This window comes from Macrotis lagotis, chromosome 2, assembly GCF_037893015.1.
Source record: "Macrotis lagotis isolate mMagLag1 chromosome 2, bilby.v1.9.chrom.fasta, whole genome shotgun sequence".
Classification (NCBI taxonomy): domain Eukaryota; kingdom Metazoa; phylum Chordata; class Mammalia; order Peramelemorphia; family Peramelidae; genus Macrotis; species Macrotis lagotis.
Window position 1 is genome coordinate 232983177 of NC_133659.1, and position 20249 is coordinate 233003425.

Sequence of the window (20249 nt, forward strand, 5' to 3'; positions counted from 1 at the left end):
TTTTAGAAATTTAGTGCATATGAATAATTAATATTGTGTTTACTCATATTTATCATTTATTCTCTTCATATTTCTTGAAGGGAAAAAAAAGGATTCTTGCCCCTTTCCTTTTTGAATAAATTTCCCCAGTACATCCTTTTGGCTCCCTTTGTTATGGGTTGTTTTGAAAGATAAATCCTGTGATTATTAAATTAAGTCTAATTCATGTTTTCTAAAATGTAGTTGAAGGAGAAATAGATTTGAAGTCAAGAGACCTTGATTTTGATTCTTGGCTCTGTTGTGTGACTTTGACCAAGTAAATATTTCCACTTTCATGTATCCATTTTTCTCATTTGCCAAAAGAGAAGATTTCATTGTAAAAGGGTTCTTAATCCTTTTTCTGTTTCGTCATTCCCCCTTTGGCAGAATGGTAAAATCTATGGACTTCTTTTCAGAATAATATTTTTAAATGCATGGAGGTGAGACTTACAAAGGGAACAATTTAATATAAAATAATAATAATAATATAAAATTTTTTTTTGAAAACAAGTTTTATGGACTCTATACCAAGAATTCCTACATTAGATGATCTCTGATGTCCCTAACTAGCTCTTAATTCACTCTTGTGAGGGGATTAAAACATTGGAATCTTTCTGTCTCAGGGATCAGAGGTACTTAAATTAACCCTTAGCCAAAGCTTCAATGAAGATGAATCCTTAAATATAAATAATATTTTTTTTTACAGATTTTTTTTCCCTACGTTTTCTTCTTGCTGTCTTTTATGGACACATACTGTGATCTCCTTAGAAGTTTCATTGATGCCTTTTGTTCTTATATAAAATTTATTTCCAAGTATGCCCTTTACTTCCTCCCCAACCTAGTTCCTTATAAGACATTATTTAAAAAGTTCAGCAAAGCAAAATGATATACATTAATTGATTCTGTTGGCATATACAACACTTTATACTTTATTCTTTTATCCAATGAAAGGAGGAACCTGTATTTTTCAATTCATTCTGGGCCAGGCTTGATCATTATATTATAATGCAGTTTTCAAGAACTTTGGAGATTTGCTAAAGGTAAAGAAATCTATAAGGATCACTGAAAAATTTTGGTTAAGTTACTCTTCTTTTACTAAATGGGTAAAAACTTCAAAGATTAATTAATTCAAAGATTAATGAGATATTCTGAGGATAACAGTGAATCTTTTAAGATAATTAGTAGGGAAGATTCTAAAATCTGTTTGTTGAGTCAATTTATAATAAATAGATAAAAGAATTGTCATTCCAGTTGACTTGTTTCTAGAATTGCTTTTTTTAAATTTAGCTAATTTGTGTGGAATTTAAGCTTTAGGAAAAGATTTAGGATTTCAGCAACAGTGCATATGAATCTTACTTGCTTTACAAATTTTTTTTTTATGTTTTTAGTTTTAGCAAGGCAATGGGGTTAAGTGACTGCCCAATGTCACCCAGCTAAGTAAGTATTAAGTGTCTGAGGCTGGATTTGAACTCCTGACTTCAGGATCAGTGTTCTTTCCACTGAGTTCATAAATTCTTTTTTTGGGAGCTTTAAAAAATAATATGGTATAAAGAGAAGAGTAAAAATCACCATGATTACAAAAATAATAAGGAATGAATAAATAGGTGTTAGAATACTTTAATACCTTGATGTAGTACTTCTAGTGATAAACTTTGAATTACTTATTTTAAAATACTGATATTAACTTTGAACTTCTTATTTAAGACAAAAAAGGGAAACATAATTGAACTATGTAGTTTTTGTAGTTCAATAAAAGAAAAAAGTTTAGAGATTTTTTTCTTTGTACTGAATTTAAGTAGGAATTTATCATTTGCATCTGTGAGGGACAACTAACAAAAGCACAGATGTTCTTTAATTTGGGAGTCAAGTTCATAAGCATTTATTGTCTACTTTGTGCTTGATACTATGATAAATGTGATGTAATCGTAACTTGCATTAAGAGATATGAAGTATCCAGAATTAGGGATTTAGGGGTGATAATGCTACTGTGTTTTTGTCTTGGTCAGCCTATTGTTAGAGCATTATGTTAATTTTGCCATATCACATTTTAGGAAATAGATAGATAAGTTGGTGAGCCAAACAAGTTAGTAAATTCCTGGTAAGGCTTGAGTATTCACTGTAGTTTTAGATGGCAAGTCACTTTTTTTAATTCTCATTTTGTATAAATAATATTTTTTATGCATTTATACATTTTAATTCTCATTTTGTATAAATAATATTTTTTGTACATTTATACATTAGTAAATTATTAATACATTAATACATTAATAAAATATTCTTGTTTAATGAATGAAATGAAATACCTCCTCCCCCCATATAGACTCACTTGAGCGATAAAGGGGAGAGAAAAAAATTAAAATTAAAAAAAATAATAGTAATAATTGTAGGTATGGCCAGGTGGTGCAATGGATAGAGCACCAGCCCTGGAGCCATGAGCACCTGAGCCCACATCCGGCCCCCTACACCCAACAATCACCCAGCCGTGTGACATGCAAGCCACCCGAACCCTGCTGCCTTGCAAAAACCAAAAAAAAAAAGACCCAAAATAAAATAAAATAGTAATAATAGTAGGGGTGGCTGGGTGGCGGACAGAGCATTAGCCCTTGAGCCAGGAGCACCAGGCTCCAAATCCGGCCTCAGACACCCAATGGTCACCTACTATGTGGCCCCAGGCAGGCCACCCAGACCCATTTGCCCTGCACCCCCCCCAAAATAATAAAAAATGTACTTCAGTCTGTGTTCCAGCACCAACAACTCTGTCGTGGGTGGATCACATTCTTTATGATAAATCCATCACAAAAGTTCCTTTCATATTTTTCCACCATTGCCATTGCTGATCGCAACTCGCTCCTTTTGTATTTCTCCACTACCATGTACTATATTTTCTCTCTCCTTTCACTCTGACTCTGCTGTAGGGTAGCTGAGTGGTGCAGCAGACAGATCCCCAGCTCTGGGTCCAAGAGGCCCTGAGCCCCCATATCACCCCTTAGGGCCAGCATTCATCTGGCCCTATGGTCCTGGACAGGCCTTCCAATCCCAGCCCCTTGGGAGAAGTAAAAAAGAAAATGTGTTATATCTGACCACTCTCCCCTCCATGGTCCATCCTTTCCTCCATCACTCACATCAACCCCCTTCCCCCTGTCCCCCCCCCCTTTACTCCAGATGCCTATACCCCATTGAGTGTATATATATATATATAATATGTATATTATATATATATACACATATGTATATGCTGTTTCGTCTCCTAACCACCTCTGATGAGAGCGAAGATTCCCTCATTCCCCCTTGCCTTCCCTCCTTCCTTATCATTGCAATAAAGAAAAATCTTATTATATGAAATATCTTGGCCTATTCCCCCTCTCCTTTTTCTTTCTCCCATTACATTTCCCTTTTTTCTGTGGACTCCATTTTTACACCATATTTTATCTTCAGATTCAGCTTTCTCCTGTGCTTCAACTATAAAAGCTCCCTCTACCTGCTCTATTAACTGAGATGGTTCATATGAGTATTATCAATGTCATTTTTCTATGCAGGAATATATGCAGTTCATCATCAGGTCTCAGATTTTCCCCCTCTCCTCTAATTTCCATGCTTCACCTGAGTCCTGTATCTGAAGATCAAACCTTTTGTTCACCTCTGGCCATTCCAACAGGAACAGTTGAAATTCCCCTGGTTCATTGAAAGTCCATCTTTTTCCCTGGAAGAGGACATTCAGCCTTGCTGGGTAGTTGATTCTTGGCTGCATTTTAAGCTCTTTTGCCTTCCAGTATATTATATTCCAAGCCCTATGAGCTTCCAATGTAGTTTCTGCTAAGTCCTGTGTGATCCTGACTGCAGCTCCATGATAGTTGAGCTCTGTCCTTCTGGATGTTTGTAATATTTTCTCTTTGATTTGGGGGTTCTGGAATTTGGGTATAATATTCCTCGGGGTTGGTTTTTTTGGGACCTCTTTCTCAGGGGGATCAGTGGATTCTCTCCATTTCTATTTTGCCTTCTGCTTCTAGAATATCAGGGCAATTTTCCTGTAGTAATTCTTTGAAATTGATGTCAAGGCTCTTTTCCTAATCATGACTTTGAGGTATTCCAATAATTTTAAAATTATCTTTCCTAAGTCTGTTTTCCATATCAGTTGTTTTTTCAATGAGATGTTTCTCATTTTCTTCTAATTTTTCATTTTTTTGGTTTTGAAGTATTGAGTCCTGGTTTCTCGTAAATTCATCAGTCTCCCTGAGTTCTATTCTTTGTCTGAAGGATTTGTTCTCCTCAGAGAGTTTTCTTATCTCTTTTTCCATCTGGCCAATTGTGCTTTTTAAAGCATTCTTCTTCTCAATAACTTATTGAACTGTTTTATCCATTTGACCTAAGCTGGTTTTTAGCATGCTATTTTCTTCAGTATTGTTTTGGATTTCCTTGACTAGGCTGCTGACTTCATTTTCATGTTTTTCCTGCATCTCTCTCATTTCTTTTCCCAGTTTTTCTTCTATCTCCTTCCTTTGATTTTCAAAGTCTTTTTTGAGCTCTGTCACAGCCTGAGCCCAATTTCTGTTTTTCTTGGGAGTCTTTAGATGCAGGAGCTTGTGCTTCCTCATCTTCAGACTGAGTATTTTGATCCTTCTTGGGCTCATATGCAAAATATTTCTCAATGGTGTTCTCTTGTTTCTTTGCTTGTTCATTTTCCCAGCCTGAGCCTGTTTTTGGGGTGCTTCCTGAGCTTTTGGGACACTCCCACAAGGGTCTCAGTGTGTGAGGCTCTGTCCTCCCTCCTGGTCTGTGAATGACCATAAACACCCCCCTCTGCCACGGGGCTGAGGTAGGGGGTCCCTGCTGTTTTGTGGGGGGGCCATGCTGTTTTATGGGGGTGCCTAGACTGGGATCAGGATCTGAATGTGGTCAGAACCCCAGAGTCCTGTTCCAGGGGTAGAGGACAGGGCTCTGCAGTCTCTCTCTTCACTCCCCTCCCTCAGCTCAATGGGCTCATGCCCTGGGGGCTCCTACTTACCAGCTCTGCCTGCTTCTGTTCCTGGGGCTCTTTCCCCAATTTGTGCCCGGTGCTCCCAGGGGCGTAGCTCAGGAAACTCCCCAACTGCTGTGAGCCTTGGCTCCCAGTGCCTTGGGGCTGCCTCTGGGAGGCTGAAGTTCTTTAGCTCTGGCAGGCACCCCTCCAACCCCGGGGAACAGAGCCTTTCTGCTCTTTTCTAGGTTACCTTGAGTAGGAGAACTGCCTCATGGGGTCCCTCTGTGGGTTCTGTCTCTCAAAAATTTAGTTAGATTCCATAGTTTATAAGTTTTATGAGAGAGCACCTAAGACATGATTGGTTCTTGTTGCCATCTTGGTTCCACCCCAGCAAGTCACTTCTTTTAGCCAAAAGTCAGATTTTTATTCCTTCTCTCCTAAGTGGGGGAAAGGTAAAGGAGAAATCCCAGTTAATTGTGTTACTTATTTATATCCTCTTTCATTTTCTCCCTCCTTGGTCTAATGCTTGTTTTTACTTATTGACCTCTTCCCTGGTGACAGGTCCAATTCTGATACTCCCTTGAGCTTTAGGGTCTGACTCTCGACCTGCATGCATTTTTAACCTGGCAAAACCAATCACATTCACTCAGTTGAATTTTTACCTCACTTAGAGTTTGAAGTGTCAGTAGACATTACCCTGTGTACACATTCTACTGTAACACTTATTTTAAAAACACAGAATTGATACAATGAGACTGATATCCTTAACTCGACTTTTGAGTTTGCTAATATGTGATTTCTTCCCCAAGAAACAATGAGATTGGGAACTATACCACTTCATATTAACTAGTAAGTTTCATGCAGAATCTTCTGATTTCCAATTTCACATTCAAACTTAAGGTCTTTTTCATGGTGAAGTGACATTATCTTTATTGTATATCTTCTGATACAGAAAGAACTGTAGCTGTAGCTGGAGAATGATGATACCACACCCACTGATAGGCAGTTCATAATTTCAGACTTCCCAACTTGCATGAAACTGCCAGCTTGACCCCATTGTAACCCCTGTTCATTTGTATTATTTATATATTTCTTAATCATTCAAAAATTTTGCTGTACTTTTTAATTATGTGCTTATCTTTTTTTTAATGTGTCACTGAGATGTTTTTGAGCATTGTGCCCCAAACTCATTTACCCCATTTATAAATTGTAATATCTGATATTACTTTTGGGGAATGTATGTCTGCTTATACCAGAACTGATTATATATTTTTGATGTTTTTTTATATGGTCAACTCTTTGTGACCCCAATTAGAATTTTCTTGGCAGTCATACTTGAGTGCTTTGTTCCTTTTATAGTTGAAGACCTATGGCAAATAGTGTTAGTTGACTTGCTCAGGGTCACATAGATAACAAGTGTTGGAAGCTGAATTTGAATTCAGGTCTTTCTGACTCAGGTCCAGCACTCTATTCACTTTGCCACCCAGCTGCCCCTCTTGTACACATACACACCATTATATTAAACTTAAGAAAGTGTAAAGTATATTTATGTTATATATAGATACATATGCACACATATTTATTGAAACTTTATTCTAGAAATATAAATTATAGCTGATAATATAGTTTTACTTCTGCTGTCATAGCATTGTATCACTTCATGTCATTCTTAATATTTTATATCATGCCAATCATTTATTAAATTTTATATGTTACATATTTTTCTATTACATATAAATATAATTCATCAATTTGTACTTCTTGGACAGAAATTTTTACATTTCTAGAGAGATAGAGAGAGAGAGAGAGAGAGAGAGAGAGAGAGAGAGAGGGAGGGAGGGTGGGTGAATGTGTGTCTGTTATTATGTATGTATAAAATAGTTCGGTTTGTTTTTGTGGATTTGCATCATTTATATCTGATGCTTCATAACCATATTTGGAATTTTCTTTCCAAAGGTAGTGGAGTGGCTTTCTATTTCCTTTTCCATCTCCTTTTACAGATGAGGAACTGAGACAAATAGAGTTAAGTGACTTACCCAGGATCATATAGCCAGTAAATGTTTGAGACTGGATTTGAATTTGATTCTTACTGACTCCAGGTCAATTCTAGCACTTTTACCTGCAGTTCTACCAATGCTGAATTTTATTACAATTTTTGCTAGCTTTTATGGTGGATGAAAGGTGGCATCTTGACTGTCTTCATTTATATATATATTTTTTATCATAAGGGAGTTTAAGCATCTCTTTATGTAGTTATTAAACATTTCTCTATTGGGGAATGTCTTGAATCTTTATCTGTTCCTTGTAGATTTTGCTGCCAGTATTTTCTACAGTCTTTCTTTTCCTCAAGTCTTTCTCTACTTTATTCCATACTCCATTCAGCTGTCAAAGTCATCTTCCAAAGTGCTGATTAGACCATGTCACCTTCTTCATAAATTTTCTGGCTTCCTATTACTTCCAGTACCATTATAAAGTCCTTCCTGACTTTCTAGTCCTCTTAGACTTAACTCTCTTCCATATATCTTAACACCTTAATACTTAATAGTATCACACTCCTGCCAGAGTGTCTTTTTTCCACCATTTCTAGAATGTTCTTTCATAATCCTTCTTGTTTTGCCTGGCTTCCTTCAGGACCCAGCTCTAAATTCACTTTCTTCTAGATACTTTTCTGTCCCCCCCAGCTGCTAAGGTCTCTTTCCCTTTCAGATTCACCTCTTTTATTTTGTTTCTTGCTCAGATAGAGTTTTATTTACATCTTCTTTTTATCCATTAGAATGCAAACTCCTTGAGAGCCTGGACCTTATTTTTGCCTTACTTTGAATCTCCATTGCTTAGCATTTTGCCTGGCTCTCAGTAGTCATTTAATAAATGCTTATTGACTGATTTTCCTTTTTTATTTGAGAATTTGCTTTTTTGCTTCATAAATTCTTTTATCTTTGTATAATTTATCATTCACTTTATCTCCAGTAACTTATTACAATTCTTAAAATAAGGTGTTCCTTTTATAGTTCAGACAGTTGTTTGTTTCTTTTTCAGTTTGGCTGTAAGAGTTGAGTCTAGTTAGGCAGAGATCACAATTATTATACTTTATTTTTCTCTAAACCAGAACTCCTTAGTTCATCATAAAGTTTTGGGTTACAACTTAGAGATCATCTAGTACAACCCATTTCTCTTATAGGGAGCAGAAATGGAGACCAAGAGAGATCAGACAGTGAGCAGAGAACAGATTAGTGCATGACTCCAGGTTCACCAATTATAATCCCAGTAGTAGTGCCTTTTTTCCCTTTGGTAACCCCAAATTTCTTTGCACTTCATTAGTGACTCTTCAGGTTTCTTTTCCATGGACTTTTTTTTTTTTTAGTTTTTGCAAAGCAATGGGTTTAAGTGGCTTGCCCAAGGGCCACACAGCTAGGTAATTTAAGTGTCTGAGGGTGGATTTGAACTCAGGTACTCCTGACTCCAGGGCCAGTGCTCTATCCACTGCGCCACCTAGCTGCCCCTCCATGGATTCTTATCCAGCTTTTTTTTTATGATTTCTTGAATCTTTCCCCCTTCAAACATTTATTTTAGTTATTTTTAAGTGTTTATTAAGTACCTCTTATCTCATTCATTAGACTTCCAGCTATGGAGATCAAGGCAAGGCAAGACAAGACAAAATAAAAATATTTCCTGCTCTCTAGTAGAGGGGGAAGTATGCATGTGTACATGTAAAAATGTATTATGTACACTGCAAATCTGTCAGTACCTATAAAGTTGGATATACAGAGCAAGTTGGAGGTATGGGAGAACTCAACAATTTGCTCTTCTCCCCTCTTTGTTATTCTGAAGTAGTTTGAAATAATGATTTAGCCAGTATAGTTTACTGATATTTATATTGCTTTGAGAAGTATGATCTTTAAATGTTATTTGAAAGCTTAACTTATTCAAAGGCTTCTTAAATTGTGTATATCTCTGCAAACTGTTCAGAGCAGAATTACTTCTCACCTTACTTTCTTGTCTTTGCTAGACAGTTAATTCTATGATTTATAATTTTTTATATTGTATTCCAGTTTTTTGGTATTAGTCTTGACTAAAGCTGTTCCACCATTTTCCTTTGTCTTCTAGCTGTATGAATTATTTTTTTCTCTTAAAGCAGAGGTTCTTGTTTTTATGTTAAGTACACTTCTCAGAATTAGAGTTTAACAAAATACAGAGATTGTGAAAGAATCCAATTATGCTGAAGGTATCTACTTATATTAAAAAGAAAAAAAAGTTCATGGATGGCCAGTTAAGAATCCCTGTATTGCATAAGGTTGAATATTTGATTTCTTTGTTTGGAGTCCAAATGATTATTTCTGTTTGTAGATTGTTTACTAGGTTTGTTAATTTGGGGAAATTTTCTTTATTTCTCTCAAGCCCCTCCCTCCCTCCAAATATCATGTTCTTGTTATTTTAAAAAACTTTTTAGAGTGAACATTAGTGATCCTGAAATTGTAGCATTTTGACCTGCCCTCCAATTCCTTGCCTTTTAGGGGGTTCAGGATAATTGTGGCTTTAAAAAAATAGGCCTGTTTTTCCTAGTTGATTTGACTGGTTATTTTTCTGTTTTATAATAAAGTAAGTATGTAGTTGGTTAATTCTATTAATTAACTTGAGGTTTTTTTATTTTAATCACTAAACTGGTTATTGTTTATTATTATTTCCTGCCAGTTGTTTTAAAGCTTTTTAAATTTTAGCATCATTTATTTTTTTTAAACTTTATTCAAGCTCTTCTTGTATATGACTTTTTAATTCCTATTGAATTTCTTCAAGTGCATCAAATATTCATTTGAGGATGTTATGTCTATTTGATTTATCTTGAAATTTTTTCTGAATATATGATTTGTGCTGACTTAGCATTATAAGTTGTTGCATTATAAAAAGACAAATGGAATCACAAGCAAGCATGACAGATTTAAAAATTACATGACTCTATCATACACTTTAAAAGAAACCAAGCTCTAATTGACAGAAATTTACAGTTCCATGTATAATTCTTTTTTGTTCCATGATGTATATGAAAATTTAATTGTATTGATAATTTGTTAAAATGAGAATTAAAAAAATAAGTTCTGTGTAAGAGACTTTTGTTTTCATATATATAATAGTTATATCTCTTCTTAAAGTATAGGAAACATTTAGTTGTCCAGTATTCCAAAATATGAAGTATGTTGTGAGAGGATGGTAGGAAAATATATACTGAATACTATCCTCATGACAAAATCAGATATTTTAGGTATTAGGTTATTGAGCACTCTGTTTACCCAGATCCCACAATTTTAGCTGATAAGATTCCATTAAAGGACTTAACTACTTTTTTCCCCCTACTCTAATTTTTTTTATTTTAAACAAAACTTTTTTTTGAAGTGATTGACCAGGGTCTCTCAACTAGTGTCTGAGGCCAAATTTGAACTCAGTTCCTTCTGTCTCTAGGGCTGCACCAATTTAAATTTTTTAAATAAAAATACACTCCATGGTAGGTTATAAATTTGTCATTATCATCTTGTGTAAGAAAATTTATGACAAGTATGAGTTTGACCCTAAGAAAAATGATGGGTGAAAAATACAAATATAAAACACAAAAGAGGACCCAGCTATTTGCACTTAGGAACTAGCTCACCTAAATGCATCTGAAATGATTTAATTTATAAAAAAATCAAATTTTATATTTAGTTATGCTGGGCCATGTGCTATATACAACAAAGTATAGTTGTAGTTGAAAAATGTATTTGGGGTTTCTTTAGGACTGATGGTTAATTGACTTACACAAGTCATTGAGCCAAAACCTCCTAGCTCCCCAATGCTTTCTGAAGCACATCATAATATACTCAAATCAACATAAGTTTTCAGTGGATGTAGATACTTTAGGAATGAATTTCAGTGCACACAGAAATAAACCACATGATTAAGTATTATAATATTCTAAATTTCGGAGTTAAAGAAAGACAACACACAGCAGTTATTCAGAGGGCTTACATTTTCCTAGAGACATATAACGTGTACTCAGAAAAATACAAAGCGATGATGGTGATGATGTTTGTCCTTCATTTTTGAAGACCATGGCATCATAGAGGTGATGCCATGACAAGTACATGAATTGGATTTTTGGGGAGTGCTGTACTAAGTCACCAGCATCACTTTCTCTTCCAGAGCCATCTGGGACTAGTAGCTAGATATGAATCAGGGTGACTGGAGATGAACCTGGATGTGAGACAGTCAGGGTTAAGTGACTTGCCCAAGGTCATACAGTGATGAGTCTTGAGGCTGCATTTGATCTCCTGTCTTCTGACTCCAAGGCCAATCCTCTAACCACTGTACCTCCTAGCTTTCCATAAATACAAAGTACTTTCAGGAGAGAGAGAGAGCTTTTAAGAATAGGAAAAGTATCTTGGAGGAAGTAACACCTGAACTAGGTCTTACAGTTATTTCCTTTTCTCTTTATATTTTATTTTATTATGAATTTAATGAATAACAACACCACTCCCAAACCCTCCTCCCTCCAAAACCAACCCCCCCCAACAAAAACATAAAAAGGGAACATTTTCGTATAAAAAAATAGAAAAGAAAAAGAGGAGCATATATGAAAACACAAGTCTCTTACACAGAACTTATTTTTTAATTCTCATTTTAACAAATTATCAATACAATTAAATTTCCATTTCCATTATAGAACAAGAAGGAATTGTACATGGAACTGTAAATTTCTGTCAGTTAGAACTTGGTTTTTCTTTTAAAGTATATGATAGTCAACATGCAATTTTTAAATCTGTCATGCTTGCTTGTGATTCCTTTTGTCCTTTTGTTTTCTTTTTGGAACTATATCGCTACTTCCCTTTTCCTTCTACCTCCTCCTCTCTCTCCCCAGCCTCCCCTGAAGAGAGAAAAGTAGAACCCTTATAACAAATGCTCATAGTCAAGCAAAACAATTCCCACATTGGACAGGTTCAAAGATGTAGGTCTTATATGGCATCTTTAAGTCTGTCATTTCTATGTCAGAGTATAGGTAGCATGCTTTTTCATGAGTATTATTGGAATCAAATGGTCATTATATTGATCAGAGTTTTTATGTCTTTCCAAATAATTTCCCCATATATTGTTATTAGCTTGTTTGTTAAAAAATATTGGCACATTTAACATATACTTTGTACCCTGTCCTCTTTTTACTTCTGAACTTGCTTCATTTCTCTTTTATGCATTAAAAATGCTTTAATGACCATCTTTTATTTCTTTTTACCTATTTTTTTGTAATCCCACTGCTTGCTTCTCTCTCCATCCCAAATCTCTTACAATAAAGAAAAAAATTAGAGCCTTTGTTATAAAGAAGCATAGTCTACCAAGATATTTCTCTCTCCAACAATTTGTGTCTAATTTTGTTCTTTTTAATCTTATCATTTCATCTGTCAGGAAACTGGCAACATGCTTCCTCTGGAGTAGTGGTAGGTTATTGCATTTATGAAAGTTCCTAAGTCTTTCAAAATTATTTTTCTTTATAGTGATGTTCATTTTTTATTTCTTCTCTTGATTCATCTCAGTTCATTCAGCAGCAAAGGTCATGCAAGTTTCCTAGGTTTTCTCTCTAAAACTGCCTCTTTCATCGTTTCTTAATAGTTATAGTATATGTCCTTCCATTCCATTCTGATACCTTAATTTGCTAAGCCATGTCCCAGTAGATCAAAGGATATGAACAGGAAGCTTTCAAAGAAGAAATCCAGAAGTCAAAATATAAGCTTTTGAAAAATTCTTTAGATCATTAATAATTTGTGAAATGCAATTAAAACTGCTTGGAAAGTCTTCCTCACATTTATTAGATACACTAAATGACATAAAAGAAACATTATACTTGCTAGAGGGACTGTGGGAAGACTGGCTGACTCATTGATTCACTTTGGCGTTGTTGATTGGTCCAACCATTCTAGAAAACAATTTCTAACTAGATCCCAAAGGTGCTAAATTGAGCTTACTTACTCTTTCACCTCACAATGTCTCTAAGAGGTCTATGCCCCTGAGGGATCAAAGAAAGGAAAAAGACTCAAAAATGGAGAAATACTTAGCTCTGTAGAAGCTTTGTGGCAGGGGAGAACTGGAAATAAAAAGGGTGACCATCAATTGGGGTATAACTGAACAAATTTTGAAATGATTTTTAAGAGGTGGAGGTGAGGAGGGAATGAACTTTTAGTCGTGGAGGGTGCTATAGCATTCATGGAAAAGTTAGGGGAATATTTTTTCTAGAATGGAGAACTTCTTAAGGGTTGTAACATGAAAAAAGTAGGTGGGTACTTCATTTCAAGATGGCTAAAATACCATTCATTAAAGATTTTTGAATAAAGAATATCATCATATGCCTTAGGATTATCAATTTGGAAGCTATATAGACAATGAACTGGAAAGGATATAATCAAGTAGAATCAAGGAAAACAATTAGGCCTCTACTGTAATTCAGGAGACAGATGAGGGCCTGAACTGGGATAGCAGATGTTTGAGTGGAAAGGAAGTTCTGTACAATATGAAGGTGCTGTGGGGAAGAACCAACAAGTTAGAAACTAGTTGAAATTTGGGGTTGAGGGAAAAGAAGTGTCAAAGATGACACTGAGGGTGCATGCTTGGGTGACTGGGAAAAAGAGGGAAGTTTGGAGGAGGGATGGATTTTTGGGGTAATTCAAGAAAATTTCCTTTTAATTCTCAATCACCAACAACATTTAAATGAATTTAAAATTAAAAGCATGATGAAACATCATCCTTGTGGATATATCCTCATTTACTGATGTATAGATAATGTAAGAAATCTAAATTTCTTTTTAGAAAATACAATGTACAATATTTCAGCCACAATGTGATAATGTAAACTGGTTTACTGTTTTTAAAAACTATTTTATTGAACGTTGAAAACTAAATGTCATGTTATTTTACTTATGGTCTGATTCTTTGAATTACAGTCAATGAACTGGAACTTATCTCTTTTACTTTAGGCTTTCAGATAAACTTCTGTGAAAAGGCACAAAGTAAGCTATACATTTTATAGTTATGCTCCTTTTTTCATATCCATCTTGGTATTGGGAATGTGTCCACTGTTATTTTCAACTAACCATGACAATTTTACGTTAATAGAGCTTCCATTTTTCATTTTTTTTACTAAGTACAAACATTTTCTTAAGATTATTTATTATAAAACATTTTATACCCTTTCAGTTAAAATATCCACAAGAAAGTAAAATAGAAGTGTTTGACATTCAAATTGCTGACAATTATAATTTAGCTCAACACTTAAGGCCCACTTTTATTGATATAAATGTAATTTTATGTATATATATATATATATATGGATTACATGTAGCATTATAAATATATATATATATATAAATCAGAGATTGGTTTAAAAGAGATTTTTTGTGGATATACAATGTATTTTAAAGTAATTTTTTCTCAGGCGGAAATTTGTTGCTATATAATAAACTTTATATTTTAATGATTGTGCTTATTTTCAGATTTTCTTTTTGCTAGTTTGTGATAGGAAAAGAACTTTCCAAAAACAAGATATTGAAATTCTTTTATCTAACTAAAAAGAAAAGCCAAAGTATTCTGTTTTTTTTAAACTTCCCCACAAAATTAACTTCTTTAAGAAAAAAATTTATTTATATTTGAATTTTAAAATATCAATTGTGCAGAGTATGGTCTTCAAATAACAGACTACTTAATTAATATTATTAGAGGAGACTGACTTCAAATTAGACCTTTCTCTGTCAAATTCCCTTCCTTGCCAGAGGTTTAGGAATAGAATATGGCATTAGCTATTGAGACTATTTTCACCTTTCCCTTCTCACTCAAATAGCAAAAGTGGTATGTGATTTATATTTTAGTGTATGTTATCCCTTCTGTGATACTATATCTGGCTTTCAATATATTTCAGATTAAAACTGATTATACACATTTTTTAAACAAATTTTTACATCCGTGAATCTCGTTCAAGTAATAATAGTTCTCATCATTCCCCAAGAAAAATCACACCCAAACTTTACTTTTTGAACTTTAAAAAAATACTACCAACTCTTTGCTCTTCCTCTCCTTCTTGTCTGATAAGAGTTGTTAAATTACCCTTTTACTTAAATTACTGCAGAAAGTTTTCTGTGTTACTGTTAAGAACATCAGTGGTCTGGTGAGGCAGATTAGAAGCTAGAAGAAAGATCATAGAAAAAATCTGTACCAAAATTTGGCAAGATATTTTTAACTGAGCTATTTTCTCATTGGACTTAAAGCATGAACAATTTATTCATCTGTGCCACTGACCTCTGTTGTCACAGGAGAAGGTGATTATAGATGGTTATTAATCAGGAGACAGAGTGGATAGAGAATTGGATTAGAGACAGTAAGACCTGAGTTCAGATTTTTCCTTATATATTTTATGAGTGTACCTCAGTTTGTTCATCTGAAAAAGGAAAAGTCCTTACAGCTCTAAATCTCTAATCCTATGACTATGTTGGGTATTATGTGAGCTAGGAAAGTCTTTGGAGTAGCAAAACCAGTTAGTTTCCAGAATTATGCTGTGGGAGAGTATCTATTTATTGCTGTCTTCAAGCCTACTGTTTGCAGTATTCAACAATTCCTCTGTCTTAGCTGTTTGTTTTCATGAGGGATTTCTCTTCTCTCAGGCTTTTTCTTCCAGGTCTCCAGTATCTTCAATGCCAAGTGAGTTAGCCTTTTTTGGTGTGGTTCTGGCATATATCTAAATTAGTTTCACATCAGGTACATGTTAAAAATAAACTGATTGGTTAGTTGTGATTAGGTTATGCCATGAACAGAGGTACCTTCACTCAAATGGGAACGAGCAGTATGAAGGACATGGAAAAAGCAGATGTTGGTGAACCATGTACCTTTCTCTTTCATTACCTGTGTACTTAAGGATCTGGCAGCAGGACCACTTGCTCTGGGTAGATATATAGACACACCAGAGATCCTGCATGAATCGTTTTTGTCATAAACCCTTATGGGAGCTTGGTGAATCCTTTATTATTAGAACATTGTTCCTAAAAGCATGAAATTAAATATATAGGATAATAAAGGAAACTTAATTTTGTTGAAATGTAGCTATCAAAACATATGTGTTTTAAAAGTTGACAGGTTAAGAATCCCTGTTAATGGAAAAAGAATAGATGGAGGAATTGGAAGAAGCTAGTTAACCATAAATTTGAAAGTCAGTCAAAGACTTATCTTGCATGTAAAGTCCCTTTGTTTAGTGCTGCGAACATATATAGAAAGGCATAAGACAGTCCCTGAACTCAAGGAGTTCATATTGTAGGGGAAATAACGTAAGTAATTAGGTTTGTAAAAGACATTGATAGTAGATGAAGGTAGTCTGAAAGGGCAAGAGGCATTAATGGATTGGGGAAGATCTCTTGAAGAAAATATCATTTGATCTGAGACCTTAAGAAAGCCAGGAAACTATAAGGTAGAGGTAAAGAAGCAGAGTGTTTTAATCACAAGAGATAGCCTTTTATAAAAAGCGCAGAGTACTGAGTTTCTGGAAACTACAAGTAGACCAGTGTAAAATTAACTTGTCCCTACAAATATTTCTTTCTGGTGCTGGGCCAATGTTTTGAAAAATTCAAAGTCAAATTTTATTCTTAAAAAGGAAACCAAAAATTTCTTAATTTGTATTGGAGGATAGGTATAATTTTTTCTTACCCTGTTGATGGAAATGGTCCCTGACCTGCATTCTTTTTTTTTTCTTTTGACTCAGATTTCCAATTCCTTCAAGATTACAATATTTAAAAATAAGTTCAAAAGATTGATCCTTCTATCATTTTAAACATTTGAAATTCGGAGAAAATTAATTTTCTACCCTTGTTTTACTTAAAACCAATGTTTTTACAGTTACCTTGATTATGTGGAAAAATTCCAAAACAAAAACAAACCCCTCCCCAAATCCTTCACAACTCCTCTCCTACTTCCCCCCACCAAAAGCCCCACTCTTCAGAATAAAAATTTAGTTTCAGTATCATGTCTTGTTTTTTTTAGGAGATGGTGTATAAAACCAAATGCTGATAGTCTGGGTAAGGGAATTTCAGTGAGGTTCAGAATCTCTGTTGAAAATTCAAGGTAAAACTGATACTTAATGTTATAGCTTGAAATGAATTTCAAGACATTTTTGATGACTAATGGAAGCTCTTAAGTTTTTTTTTGTATTGTCTGACTTTATATCACTTCTATTTATGTTGTTATGTTACTCAATTAAAAAAACAATCACCTAATGCAAGTTGGTCAGTTTTATTGGAGAAGAATTATAGTTTGGGATTACACAATTTTTTTCTGGGTGCTAAATTTCTTTAGGAGTTCAGTACAAGTTCATAGAATATTTTATGTCTTTTCATATGTATATTTATATATGTACTTTTGTTTATATTTAATGTTTTATAGACATAGAGTACTGATACATGACAGTTTTAATGCTCATTTTGATATTTCTATGAAGTTGGAATGTCAGTTGGTAAACATGGTTAAAGGTTTAAAACAAATTTTCTGAAAAAAATTGTGTAGAATCCTTAAAATTGACATTATGATAATTTGATCAGTTACTGTTTAAGAAGATGCTACTGTGTACAAAGATGCTTTTATGGTTTATGCCAGATTTGAATTATCACATGATGGCATTCAGATCAATGTAGTTAATTTATGCATCTCATTCTTTTGTGATATAATTTGCTTTACCCTATAAATTCTTTAATACACTGATTCCTAAGCATTGACCTTTTTGGTTATTGCAGGGAGTTTTGTGAATCCTTCAGTAAGCAAACAGGCCTTCTACATACTGAATAAATATTATATCTAGCACATAAATATAATACTAAATTTCAAATATATCTGTAGATGCTACTGTGATTAATAAAATTCAAATCCATATTAAAAAGCATTGCTGAATTCATAGTAGCTTTTTGCCACTCATTTTCTCAATGTGAATAGTATAACTGCTATCGTTTGGGGTGGGATGGGAGAGGTTTCATATTTTTTTACTTTAAAAAACTTGGGAGCCATTGCTTTATATAAACTAGTATTTAAGTTCAAATTTTCAGTTATGTGTTAAAGGAAATTAGATAAAATTTTCTCAAGGATGCTTTTCTCTAGTTAATGAATTATAGTCATCTTTCAGTTTGGATAAGGATTGTGTACTCATGAATATTACTTACATTAAGTATTTCTCATTTAGTGTGCAGTTTCAAGAAGAAAATATAAGTGAAATCCACTGCTGAATAAATATATTAGGTCAGATTTGAATTTGGTTTTTGAATTTAAGAAAAGATTTGGTTTTCCTGCACTATGTTGCATTTTTATTTGCATATTCATAGATTTTATAAGGTTTCTTTTTTTTAATGCTAGAATCAGGAATCTGAACCACTGTTGTCTCAGTAGAAAACTTAGAAATCTTTAATTTCTAGATAGCTTTGCTTGATATGTTTTAGTATTTCATTTTTAAAAAATGTCCTGTTAATTGAGAATATTGGGATATGAGCAGTTTGCTTGAGATAGAGAGCGTTGTAGTTGAAATAAACAGAGTCTAGACTGACTTGAGTTTGCACAACTTTTTTCTGGGTGCTAAATTTCTTTAGGAGTTCAGTACAAGTTCATAGAATATTTTATGTCTTTTTTATATGTATATTTATATATGTACTTTTTGTGCTAGTTTTGCATTTCTACAATTAGCTTCCTTATCTGTAAAATGGTGATATTAGCACTTGTGGTAATTACTTCACAGGATTTTTGTGAGAGGAAACATGATGATGTATGGACAGTTTTCCTCCAAAGTTTAAATATTATATAAATGTTAACTATCACCACCATATTCATCAACACATACTTTTTTTAGAGATTATGCCCCAGAGCTTAGTTTTCTACTTGTTTCCTTCCATCTTTGTAATAAAATCACCATAATTCATCTTCACATTATTTCACTTGATACCACTGACAAGAAAATCACTGAAAATGATTTTTTTTATACACTGCAGTAGTACAGGATTATGTGATAAAATGGAGGACTTCTGTCTATTGACCTATCAGCCTATTAAATAAATATTTTAATTAGACCCCCTCCCAAGGGAAGATTATGTTCAGAATAATTTTCCAAGTTTTGTATAGTAAACATGGCGAACCCATAAGATTCTGAGTGAAATAATTATCATTTTCTTTGTTGATGTAATTGTATAATTGGTATAAAACTGTATTGTAATTTCAAGGTCTAACAATCTATAAATATCTGGTAATATATTTATAAATATGCCTATTTTATGCTTCAAACTTCCTTAAATCAAGACAGTCTTCATCTTAATTTAGAATTACTTTTTTTTGATAGATTATTTTTTTTTGATAGATTTCAAGGGGTGTATGAAAGTTACTAGGGAAACATTTTTATCTTTATCCTCATAATGCTTACTGTAATTTACCATTTCCTTATTTTTAAGACAACAGACATAATTCTGAGAAGTACAGAACTACAGTCATGATACCAAGTAATTTTCTTGAGTAAATCAAAAAGAATTTCCTTTTTTTATTTTGGGAATCCCTGAATATATATTTAGAATTACTTAGAAATCATTTGAGTGTTTTGTAAATCGAAACTTGGTAGTAGTCATATAATCAATCATTAGGTTTTTTTTTATTTTGTTTTTGTTAAGTCAGTGGGGTTAAGTGACTTGCCCATGGTCACATAGCTAGGTAATTATTAAATGTCTGAGGTCAAATTTGAACTCAGGTTCTCCTGCCTCCAGGGCTGGTGCTCTATTTACTGTGCCATGTAGCTTCCCCCATCATGTTTTCTTAATAAAACCATACTTTCTCTTTGAAATTATTCCTTCCTTTTCTAGATGTTCACATTTCTTTAATGATGCATTCTAAAAATTTTCCAGGAATTAAAGTTAAGCTCACTGAACATCTCTTTCCTTATTTGCATACTGTAATTTTTTTCTTCAGTTCTGATACACTTCCTCATTCTTCAGTCTTAGGTTTCAGTAACAGTGGCTCAGAAATGAAACCCATTGTTTCTTTACTGGACCTAGAGATTAAAATTTATCCACAGCAGCTAGGTGCTCTCATTATCTAATTACTTATTTGGAATATTAATTTCTATTAGGAATATTTTGTGTCCGTGCAAGTATTTTTTATAATAATGTGCTATTCTCATACTTAACTTCCGTTACCTACTATTGTTTGTCTCTTGTCTATTTATTTTAAGAGTCTTAAGTTGATTGCTGAGTTTCCTGTGTCATCTGCATTG

General features: G+C 33.8%; 1 protein-coding gene across 5 annotated transcripts in view; it reads left to right on the forward strand.

Annotated features, from left to right (window-relative positions):
* The window catches only part of MAP2K4 (mitogen-activated protein kinase kinase 4), a 181824-nt gene that overhangs the window by 32397 nt on the left and 129178 nt on the right, over positions 1–20249 (forward strand). For 3 of the 5 annotated variants that reach the window (XR_012476011.1, XM_074225136.1, XM_074225134.1), the window contains exon 2: positions 13960–13992. The exons of the other annotated variants lie outside the window; for them this stretch is intronic. Coding sequence is in view for 2 of the 3 variants with exons in the window: in XM_074225136.1 (XP_074081237.1) it covers positions 13960–13992 (33 nt within the window). In the remaining variant the exon portion in view is untranslated. The remainder of the gene's footprint in view (positions 1–13959; positions 13993–20249) is intronic. 5 annotated transcript variants of the gene reach the window in all.